Here is a 12,341-nt window from a genome sequence, read left to right on the forward strand (position 1 = left end):
ACAGACCGCACCTCACAAAGTCAAACATTTGATTCAGATACACACCTCCGGGGTCATTTCTTCTCGGACAGTTCTGATTGGCAGCTTCTTTTGAATTAAACAGACCATTGCTTAAAATGACTGGCTCCCAGTCACTGTTTTGAAGCCATTTATCAGCGTGCCTTTTTCAAACTGATGAGTCTGTTTGGAATCTCTCAGAATGTTAATCAAGTCGACAGCTTCCATAGTTTGTGAGAAAAAGACAACAAAGAACCAGGATGTTCGATAGTTCGGTCACAGTTTCGTATAGTATTTGTGAATTATTGATAATTTTCTTTTACAGTAAGGATCTGGTTGAGCTTTACAGTAAAATTGTTGTCTTACTGCTACTATTTGTTTGTTCTCTTACTGTTTCATCTATTTGTTTTGCAGTTAAAGTCTAAAACAAGGTCCAGTGTAGTGTGACTCTGTCACCCTCTGAAAATCAGGCACTATTCGGCACTGGATACAACGAGTGGGCTGAGATAATCTGAAGGGGTTTCACTGTTCATTACCTGGAGCCCTTCAAATGTTACATTGATATCAGGACAAGCGGAAACACTGAGACATTGGCAGTGAAGCCTCACCTAACAGATGAGCTGCTTTTTCAAGCTTAGAAATACAGCTGATTTTAAATCATCAAAATTTCACTTAATTAAAGTAGACAAAAGGGAAACTATCTCTGAACTGTCTCCACTATCAGAAAAACACGGTCATTTTACTGATCGAGGAATAACGATCTTGTTCAAAAAGTACAAAATAAAAATGAATTGTAATCTTTTTAAAATAACGACCTGATAGAAAGCATTCTCCAGCCAAACGAAAGCACCAAGCATTCCCAGGACATTGAGAGATTATGTGAGTGGGCAAAACTGTGGCAAATGGAGTTCAATGTGGGAAAATGCGAGGTCATCCACTTCGGATCTAAGAAAGATAGATCAGAGAGTTTTCTAAATGGTGAGGAGCTCGGAACTGTGGAGGAGCAGAGAGATTTAGGTGTCCAAGTACAGAAATCATTATGCAGCTAGTGGACAGTTACAAAAATAATTAAAAAGGCTAATAGAATGTCGGCCTTTATTTCAAGAGAGCTGGAATATAAAGGGGTGGAAGTTATGTTCCAGCTGTACAGAGCTCTGGTTGGAGCCCATCTGGAGGACTGCATTCAGTTCTGGGCACTGCACCTCAGGAAGGATATATTGCCCTTGGAGATGGTTCAGTGCAAATTCACCAGAATTATATCGGGGCTTAACGGGTAAAATTATGAGGACAGGTTCCATGGACAAGGCTAGTATTCCCCTGAATATAGAAGATTAAGGGGTGATCTAATTGAGGTGTTTAAGATGATGAAAGGAGTTGATAGGGTAGATAGAGAGAAACTACTTCCTCTGTTGGGGGAATCCAGAACAAAGGGGCATAACCTTAAAATTAGAGCTAGGCCGTTCCGAGGTAATGTCAGGAAGCACGTCTTCACAAAACGGTAGTGGAGATCTGGAACTCTCTCCCACAAAAGTCTGTTAAGGCTGGGAGTCAATACGAAATTACAAAACGGAAATTGAAGATTTTTGTTCGGCAAGGATATGAAGGATTTCGGAACCAAGGCGGGTAGATGGAGTTGTTATACAGATCCGCCATGATCTAATTGAATGGCGGAACAGGCTCGAGAAGCTCAATGGCCTACTCATGTTCCAGTGTCACAGGCTTGAGGTGCTGAATGGCCTAATCCTATTCCAGTGAAATATAGTCAAGGTGCTGAATGGCCTTCAGTTCCCGTATAACAGGTTCGAGGAGCTGAATGACCTCCTCATGTTCCTGTCAAACAGCTTTGAGGAAATTGCCACTATTTCGTCCAAGATGGCTGCCGTACTTGCCGCCATTTTGTCCAAGATGCCAGCCGGACTTACCGCCATTTTATCCAAGATGGCGGCCATACTTGCCGCCATTTTGTTCAAAGTGGCCGCCGTACTTGCTGCATTTTGTCCAATTTGGCTGCCGTACTTGCCGTCATGCTGTCCATGTGTATATGTTATAAATATAAGATATTGTTGTTGTAACAGTAGTTGTGGTTATCTAAATATAAAGATTGCCATTCTGGGATCACTCTGTTCTCACTGCGTACACTCTGGGCTGCCTGGGTGAACACTGGGATCACTCATGTGTGATTGGGCGCACTCTGGGTTCCCTGTGTGCAATCTGGGATTACTCTGGGGTGACTGGGTGCACTCTGGGGTCACCGGGGGCGGGGCGGAGTCACAGGGACGTTCAGAGGTCACTGTGGGATCACTTAGGACATTCTGCGCGGGACCTGCCGCCATTTCGTTCAAGATAGCTGCCGTACTTGCCGCCTTGCTGGCAGTTTGTAAATACACATATATCATAGTTACATATATATCAATTATAAATACAAGTCGTTGTTGTTATGGTAGTAGTTGTTGTGGTAGTTGTCTTAATATAAAGATTGCCACTCTGGGGTGCCTGGGTGCACCCTGGAATACCTATGTGCGCGCTGGGATCAATCTGGGTTGACCAGGTGCACGCTGGGATCTCTGGAGGGTCACTGGGATATTCTGGGGTCACCTTGGGATCACTGGGGACACTCTGCGCAGTACTTGCTGCCATTTTGACCAAGATGGCTGCCGGTCTTGCCTCCATTTTGTTGAAGATGGCCACCGGACTTGCAGTAATTTTGTCCAAGATGGCCGCCGTACATGCTGGCCGTATACAAATAGATATAATATGTATCATATATATTATATATATTATAAATACAAGTTGTTGCTGTAGTAGTAGCTGTGGTGGTGGTCTAATTATGAAGATTGCCACTCGGGGATCACTCTGGCGTGACTGGTGCACTCTGGTTTCCCTGGGTGCACTCTGGGATCACTGGGTGCACTCTGGGGTCACTGGGACATTCTGGGGTTACTGTGGTGTCACTAGGGACACTCTGTGCGGTACTTGCCGCCATTTTGTCCCAGATGGCCACTGTACTAGCACAGGTTGTTGTTGTTGAATTATTAGTTGTGGTGGCGGTGGTCTAAATACAAAGACAGCCACTCTGGGATCACTCTGGGATGAACAATGCCTCCCTCAGAGGGGACCGATCGAGGCCTCCATCCCTGGAGAGGACCGATCGAGGCCTCCCTAAGAGGCAATCGACCGAGGCCTTCTCCAGAATGGACGGACCGAGGCCTCCTCTAGGGGGAACCGACCGAAGCCTCTTCCATAGGCTGCACCCAAGCATGGCACATGTGAGTTCTGTCGACTTATTGCCCTGGGCTTTAATTTCCTCTCTGGGCCCTGTGTTTGGGGCCTCGGTTTAACATGTTCCTGTTCGATTGTGAATGTTGTGATATTATCAGGTTCAAGCCTGGGGTTAAAGTAGCCCGGCCTGCAATGTTATACAAATACGTTAACCCAGTGTGAGACAAACAGGGGCCGAGAGGAGATTAACGTCTGAATCGTGAACCCCTCCCTGTACGGGCTTCGAGGGTTTGTTATAATTTCAAAATGATGCTTGTGTTTCGGAGAGATGGGACAACTTTGAGGGGACAGGGCGGCCATTTGAGGGGTTTTAGTGGAATAAATAAGGAGAAAATGTTTCCAGTGGCAGGAGGGTCTGTAACCAGAGGACAAAGATTCAAAATAATTGTCAATAGAGCCAGAGGTGACATGAGGAAGGATTATTTTTCTGCAGCGAGTGGTTATGAACTGGAATTTACTGCCGGAAAGGGAGGTGGAAGCAGATTCAAAAGTAAATTTCAAAAGGGAATTGGATAAATAATGCAATGTATCATTCTGTGATATTGTGGCAGGTTCACGGCAGCCATTTTGCGACAGCTTCATGGCGGCCATTTTGTGACAGGTGCGTGGCGGACATTTTACATTGATGTTGGGAAGTTATTTTGTGGAGTCCCAGTTGAGCTGTTTTGCTCACAGTCCGTCGCACCATTTTGTGCAAATTCCATATCCAGCCCCACACCCCAGGTAAGACCCACCCAGTTAAATAGGTCGACCGGTCACATGTATGATGCCATTTGGAGGAGGTGTGATGTAATTTCGTGGAATATTTCAAATACAAACACCAGTAATTTAATAATGAGGAGACGAGGGCTGTGCTGATGTAAATGATGGAGTTTTATTAACACAGCACATTGACAACAACGTATATTTATATAGCGCATTCAGAGTAGCAAAACGTGCCAAAGTGCTTCACAGGAGCAATAAGACAAATTTGACACTAATAAGGAAATATTAGGACAGGTGGCCAAAAGCTTGGTCAAAGAGACAGGGTTGAAGGAGCATCTGGAAGGAAGAGAGAGAGGGAGAGAGATGGAGAGGTTTAGGGACTGAATTCCAGAGCTTAGGGCTTCGGCAGCGGAAGGCAGGTACACAGGAACACGTTCCAGATTCTGAATCCTCACTGGGACAGGCACCCAGGTGCACTGAGTCCAAATATCAGTGACACACTGCACACCAGACTGAGCCCACTCTGAGACCTTCCTGTCCGTAAATTAACCAGTGTCCCACTGCAACCCAGTCTGAGCCCCACCGTGGACTCTTCCTGTCGTTACATTGATACAATGTCTCACTGCAGCCCAGACTGAGCACGACCCTGGGCCCTTCCCGTCTGTACATTGACCAAGTGTCCCACTGCAGCCCAGACTGGGCACTACACTGGGCCCTTCCTGTCTGTACATTGACCCAGTGTCCCACTGCAGCCCAGACTGAGCCCCACCCTGGGCCCTTCCTGTCTGTACATTGAACCAATGTCCCACTGTAGCCCAGACTGAGCCCAAACCTGGTCCCTTCCTGTCTGTACATTGACCCAGTGTCCCACTGCAGCCCAGACTGAGCCATACCCTGGGCCCTTCCTGTCTGTACATTGACCCAGTGTCCCACTGCACCCCAGACTGAGCCCAAACCTGGGCCCTTCCTGTCTGTACATTGACCCAGTGTCCCACTGCAGCCCAGACTGAACACCACCCTGGGCCCTTCCTTTCTGTACATTGAACCAGTGTTCCATTGCAGCCCAGACTGAACCCCACCCTGGGCCCTTGCTGTCTGTACATTGACCCAGTGTCCCACTGCAGCCCAGACTGAACCCCACCCTGGGCCCTTGCTGTCTGTACATTGACCCAGTGTCCCACTGCAGCCCAGACTGAGCCCCACCCTGGGCCATTCCTGTCTGTGCATTGACCCAGTGTCCCACTGCAGCCCAGACTGAGCCCCACCCTGGGCCCTTCCTGTCTGTACATTGACCCAGTGTCCCACTGCAGCCCAGACTGAGCTCCACCCTGGGCCCTTCCTGTCTGTCCATTGACCCAGTGTCCCACTGCAGCCCAGACTGAGCCCCACCCTGGGCCATTCCTGTCTGTGCATTGACCCAGTGTCCCACTGCAGCCCAGACTGAGCCCCACCCTGGGCCCTTCCTGTCTGTACATTGACCCAGTGTCCCACTGCAGCCCAGACTGAGCTCCACCCTGGGCCCTTCCTGTCTGTCCATTGACCCAGTGTCCCACTGCAGCCCAGACTGAGCCCCACCCTGGGCCCTTCCTGTCTGTACATTGACCCAGTGTCCCACTGCAGCCCAGACTGAGCCCCACCCTGGGCCCTTCCTGTCTGTACATTGACCCAGTGTCCCACTGCAGGCCAGACTGAGCCCCACCCTGGGACCTTCCTGTCTGTACATTGACCCAGTGACCCACTCCAGCCCAGACTGAGCCCCACCCTGGGCCCTTCCTGTCTGTACATTGACCCAGTGTCCCACTGCAGCCCAGACTGAGCCCCACCCTGGGCCCTTCCTGTCTGTACATTGACCCAGTGTCCCACTGCAGCCCAGACTGAGCCCCACCCTGGGCCCTTCCTGTCTGTACATTGACCCAGTGCCCCATTGGTGACCATCCAGCCCCGGATATCCTGCAGAATCAGCGCTGTGGGACCGGGTGACTGAGTCTCGTGACCCTGTCGCTGGGCCTCTGACGTCACAATGGGAGACGACGCTCGCTCAGCTCGAGCTGGAAACCGTTAAAGGGCCGTTCGGATTTAAACCTGGAGCGCGGCCGGTTAAAGGGGAGGGACAGAGAATCGGCCAAAAATATTCATATAGTGAGACCAGCAATGGTTATAAATTGAAATCTTCGTATAATGAGACCAGGAATGGTTATAAATTGAAATGTTCATATAATGAGACCAGGAATGGTTATAAATTGAAATGTTCATATAATGAGACCAGGAATGGTTATGAATTGAAATGTTCATATAATGAGACCAGGAATGGTTATGAATTGAAATGTTCATATAATGAGACCAGGAATGGTTATAAATTGAAATGTTCATATAATGAGACCAGGAATGGTTATAAATTGAAATGTTCATATAATGAGACCAGGAATGGTTATAAATTGAAATGTTCATATAATGAGACCAGGAATGGTGAGAAATTGAAATGTTCACTCTCCCACACTCAGTCCGGGTCTGGATTCCCGCAGTGACTCCACGTGTCTCTTTCCATTTGGACTGAACTGATTCTCCCTCAGCCTGAAACAAATTAAAGATTTAACAGGAAATAAACAGATTGAACAACAGTGTAAATAACAGGGAGACTGGGGTTAATATTTCAATAATAATTACTGACAAATATTACCGATAATAGGAACTGGATCTCATCGATATTTTATTTATTACATTAAACATTAGCACAAACACTCATCCGATCTGTTCCAGACTTTTGCGGGTCAGTATGAGGGAGCGGAGAGCGGGGACAGATCGGTCTGTGAAGGAGTTTGATCCCAGGGACAGATCCGTCAGTGACCGGTTTGTCCTGAGAGCGGAGACGAGATCCTCGGTACAAGAATCTGTGAGACCGACACCAACCAGACTGGGGATCAGAGAGAAATGGAGAAAAAACAGGAATCAAGATAAATCCCCAATGTTTATTTGAATTATTATTACTTATACCGACATTAATGTACAGTGTTAGACATCCAGTTATGATAAACACAATCTCACACAGTCTGATACTTACTACAGTTCGTGTATTTTACAGTCCGGGTTCCCCAGAGCCGCAGATGGTAGTTTCACTCCTGAATCTCCCAGTTTATTTCTCCCCAGTCGAAGCACAAACAGACAGCGAGTTGGAAACAAACTGAATCCAATCCCAGACCTGATACATTTTTTCTCTGATATTACAGGAAACAATGAAAAATCTTCAGGAAATTAATAACCAGATTTCCCTGTCACTGACAATGAATCTCATTCTGTCCAACAGCCCATATATTCAGGGACTGTCAGTAAATGTATTTATTAAATAAAGTGCTGTCTGCGTGAAGCCTTTAAATGTCCCTCAGTCTTATTCCCTGATGATCAGAATTAAATTGCTGGAGGTTTAATTCCCTGTCGATCAGAACTTTTCATTCCCTGATGATCAGAATTAACCTGCTGAAGGTTTCATTCCCTAATGATCAGAATCACCCTTCTGAAGGTCAGTGACTGGTCCAGTCATGTTTGGGGAAACTGTGTCATTTCTGCTGCTTCGTAAATCCCACATTTTATTGGAATGGGGGTTTTCCCGGAATTAAATGATAAAGCGGTGATTACCTGTACTTTATGCAGTTTTATATTAATCTGTATGATATCTCGGGGTGAGTTATATTGTGAAACTGCGCTAACGGCTGGTGCAAAATCCGTCCCCCAGGATTTTTTTTATTCGTTCATGGGATGTGGGCGTCGCAGGCGATGCCGGCATTTATTGCCCATCCCTAATTGCCCTTGAGAAGGTGGTGGTGAGCCGCCTTCTTGAACCGCTGCAGTCCTTGTGGTGACGGTTCTCCCACATTGCTGTTTGGAAGGGAATTCCAGGATTTTGACCCAACGACGATGAAGGAACGGCGATATATTTCCAAGTCGGGATGGTGTGTGACTTGGAGGGGAACGCACAGGTGGTGTTGTTCCCATGTGCCTGCTGCTCTTGTCCTTCTAGATGGTAGAGGTCGCGGGTTTCGGAGGTGCTGTCGAAGAAGCCTTGGCGAGTTGCTGCAGTGCATCCTGTGGATGGTACACACTTCAGCCACTGTGCGCCGGTGGTGAAGGGAGTGAATGTTTAGGGTGGTGGATAGGGTGCCAATCAAGCGGGCTGCTTTATCTTGGATGGTGTCAAGCTTCTTGAGTGTTGATGGAGCTGCACTCATCCAAGCAAGTGGAGAGTATTCCATCACACTCCTGACTTGTGCCTTGTAGATGGTGGAAAGGCTTTGGGGAGTCAGGAGGTGAGTCACTCGCCGCAGAATACCCAGCCTCTGACCTGCTCTCGCAGCCATAGTATTTATGTGGCTGGTCCAGTTAAGTTTCTGGTCAATGGTGACCCCCAGGATGTTTTATTTGATAAGGAGAGTTTATTCTGTCCTGTTACAAGTTTTAAATGTCCCTGTACTCCTCATTTATTTCTTGGACACACAAATCTCCATCAAAGACGGCCACCTCAGCACCTCACTCTACCGCAAGCCAACGGACAACCTCACGATGCTCCACTTTTCCAGCTTCCACCCTAACCACGTCAAGGAGGCCATCCCCTATGGACAGGCCCTACGAATACACAGGATCTGCTCAGACGAGGAGGAACGCGATGGACACCTACAGACGCGGAAAGACGCCCTCGTAAGAACGGGATATGACGCTCGACTTGTCGATCGACAGTTCCGACGGGCCACAGCAAAAAATCGCATCGACCTCCTCAGAAGACAAACACGGGACGCAACCAACAGAGTACCCTTCGTCGTCCAGTACTTCCCCGGAGCGGAGAAACTACGCCATGTTCTCCGCAGCCTTCAACATGTCATCAATGAGGACGAACACCTCGCTGAGGCCATCCCCACGCCTCCACTACTCGCCTTTAAAGAGCCTCCACTACTCGCCTTTAAAGAGCCACCCAACCTCAAACAGACCATCGTTCGCAGCAAGTTACCCAGTTTTCAGGAGAACAGCGTCCACGACACCACACAACCCTGCCACGGTAACCTCTGCAAGACATGCCAGATCATCGACACGGATACCATCATCACTCGAGAGGACACCACCCACCAGGCACATGGTTCATACTCCTGTGACTCGGCCAACGTTGTTTACCTCATACGTTGCAGGAAAGGATGCCCCAGAGCATGGTACATTGGCGAGACCATGCAGACACTGCGACAACGGATGAACGGACACCGCGCAACAATCGCCAAACAGGAGGGTTCCCTCCCAGTCGGGGAACACTTTAGCAGTCAAGGACATTCAGCCACTGATCTTCGGGGAAGCGTTCTATAAGGCGGCCTTCGAGACACATGACAACGCAAAATCGTCGAGCAGAAGTTGATAGCCAAGTTCCGCACCCATGAGGACGGCCTCAACCGGGATATTGGGTTCATGTCACGCGACACGGAACCCCACCAGCAAAAAAAGGGGAAAAAAAGTTATGTTTTTAATATTCTCTCTCTCTCTGCCATTTGGGTTTCTTTCTGTCTGTCTGTGTAATTGACACAATGTATATCCGGTGTACTGGGACGTGCTGTTCTCCGTGACTGGCCTGTTTGAACAACAACGACACCTTTTGATAGGTGTGATGCTGTCCCAGCCAAGTATAAGATCTGCGATTCGAGAACCTTTGCACTCATTCACCTGACGAAGGGGATAATCTCCGAAAGCTTGTGATTTGAAAATAAATTTGTTGGACTATAACCTGGTGTTGTAAGATTCCTTACACTTGTCCACCCCAGTCCATCACCGGCATCTCCACATCATGATTACAAGGTGGGGTGAACTCAGCACATATCTGAAATTACATTCTGTGCATTTCAAGGTGGGGTGGACTCAGTATATATCTTATATTACATTCTGTGCATTACAAGGTGAGGTGGACTCAGTACAGATCTTAGATTACATGCTGTGCATTACAAGGTGGGGTGTACTCAGTACATATCTTCGATTATATCCTGTACAATACAAGGTGGGGTGGACTCAGTACTTATCTTATATTACATTCTGCAGAATACAAGGTGGGGTGGACTCAGTACATTACTTATATAACATTCTGTGCATTACAAGGTGGGGTGGACTCAGTACAGATCTTAGATTACATTCTGTGCATTACAAGGTGGGGTGGACTCAGTACATATCTTCGATTATATCCTGTACAATACAAGGTGGGGTGGACTCAGTACATATCTTATGTTACATTCTGTACAATACAAGGTGGGGTGGACTCAGTACATATCTTATATTACATTCTGTACAATACAAGGTGGGGTGGACTCAGTCCATATCTTAAATCACATTCTGTATAATAGAGGTGGGTTGGACTCGTGGAGGCGGAATGTGACACTCAGGGGAATATTACACAGAGAGGGAATATTACACGGAGAGGGGAATATTACAGAGAGTGGAATATGACACGGAGATGGAATGTTACACAGAGGGTAATATTACACAGAGGAGAATATTACAGAGAGGGGAATATTACACGGAGATGGAATATTAAACAGAGGGGAATATTATACAGAGAGAGCATATTACAGAGAGGGGGAATATTACACAGAGGGGAATATTACACATAGGGGAATATTACAGAGAGGGGAATATTACACGAAGATGGAATATGACACAGAGGGGGATATAACACAGAGAGGGAATATTACAGAGAGGGGGAATATTACACGGAGAGGGGGAGAGATTGAACGGGGAGGGGGAGAGTTTGAACAGGGAGGGGCGAGCTTCTAATTCAAGCAAGAGAAAACAGTTGAGGGAAAAGCTGTTGACATGTCGCTGACAGCAACTGACAGAACAAAAGTTGCAACAATGTCGAGAGCAGGTGTGTGCGAGGCCCAGGGACAGAAGAGAAAACACACCCAGGGGGAGGGCTGGACGCTGCAGCAAACACTGAGCAGCTCAGACAGGCAGTGCGGCACCGGTTAGGGGCATTCAGAGGAAAGGCAGGGGAGAAATAAGCTGCAGACTTGGATTCGGGAGAGATTCTGTGAAACTGGGGGAGTGTGAGAGAGAGAGAGGGAGAGAGGGAGAGGGAGAGGGAGAGAGAGGGAGAGGGAGAGGGAGGGTGGGGGAGAGAGAGAGGGGGAGAGAGAGAGAGGGGGGAGAGAGAGGGAGAGGGAGGGGGGAGAGAGGGAGGGGGAGGGAGAGAGAGAGACGAGAGGGGAGAGAGGGGGAGAGAGAGGGGACAGAGACGGAGTGAGAGGGGGAGAGAGGGAGATGGAGGGAGATGGAGGGTGAGAGAGAGACGAGAGGGGAGAGAGAGGGAGAGAGAGAGGGGGGAAGAGAGGGAGAGGGAGCGAGAGGGAGGGAGAGGGGGGAGAGGGCGAGAGAGAGGGAGAGAGCAGGAGAGAGAGAGAGGGGGAGGGGGAGAGGGAGAGACGAGAGGGGAGAGAGAGGGAGAGAGAGGGAGGGAGAGAGAGAGAGAGTGAGAGGGAGAGGGAGGGAGAGGGAGGGAGAGAGAGAGAGAGTGAGAGAGGGAGTGGGAGGGAGGGATTTCTGGGCTCTTGCCGTGCCTTTTTAATCCCTTGCTTTTGTATTTTAATCAATTCACTCTCTCTCTCTCTCTCTCTCTCCCCTCAGGAATCTTTTAATGAAATGCTGCAAGGAGATGATCCAGAAAGAGACATTTTGTGAGGAGGAGGAGGAGTGGGAGAAATCCTGGGCCAAGAATCGTTCTCTCCGCTGGGGACGGACTGACTGAGACCTTCACCACAGCCTGGACCCGATGGGGAGCACGTGAGTAATGTCTGGGTTGCTCTTGGGTCACTGTGTGCACACTGGAATCACTGGGACATTCAGGGGACACTGGGGGGGGGGGGGGGTCACTGGGGTATTGAGGGGACACTGGGGGGGTGGGTCACTGGGACATTCAGGGGACACTGGGGGGGGTCACTGGGACATTCAGGGGACACTGGGCGGGGGGTAACTGGGATATTCAGGGGACACTGGGGGGTGTCAGTGGGACATTCAGGGGACACTGTGGGGGGGGGTCACAGGGACATTGTTGTGGTAGTTCTTGTTGTAGTGGTGGTGGTCTGAACATCAAGACCGCCAATCTGGCATCACTCTGGGCTGACTGGGTGCACCCTGGCATCATTCTGGGTTCACTGCGGGATCACTGGGGACACTCCGTTGGCTACTGACCATGATGGCGGCTGACGCAGCCGCCCTTTTTCCAAAATGTTGGCCTGGCTGTCCTCCATTTTGTCCAAGGTGGTGGCCAAGTTGGTCTCCATTTTGTCCAAGGTGGTGGCGACGCGGGCCTCATTTTCTTCGGCGTGGTAGCCGCGCCGACGGCGCCTTTT

General features: G+C 48.8%; 1 protein-coding gene across 1 annotated transcript in view; it reads right to left on the reverse strand.

The window, feature by feature from the left end:
- Positions 1-1,778: 1,778 nt before the first annotated feature.
- Positions 1,779-12,341, reverse strand: part of LOC137317439 (NACHT, LRR and PYD domains-containing protein 3-like) — a 79,655-nt gene continuing 69,092 nt past the window's right edge. Inside the window, 5 exon segments of the mRNA XM_067980786.1 lie at positions 1,779-2,024; positions 6,477-6,542; positions 6,715-6,892; positions 7,040-7,177; positions 12,181-12,336. Coding sequence (XP_067836887.1) covers positions 1,779-2,024; positions 6,477-6,542; positions 6,715-6,892; positions 7,040-7,177; positions 12,181-12,336 — 784 coding nt within the window.

The sequence above is a fragment of the Heptranchias perlo genome, unplaced genomic scaffold, assembly GCF_035084215.1.
Source record: "Heptranchias perlo isolate sHepPer1 unplaced genomic scaffold, sHepPer1.hap1 HAP1_SCAFFOLD_62, whole genome shotgun sequence".
NCBI lineage: Eukaryota > Metazoa > Chordata > Chondrichthyes > Hexanchiformes > Hexanchidae > Heptranchias > Heptranchias perlo.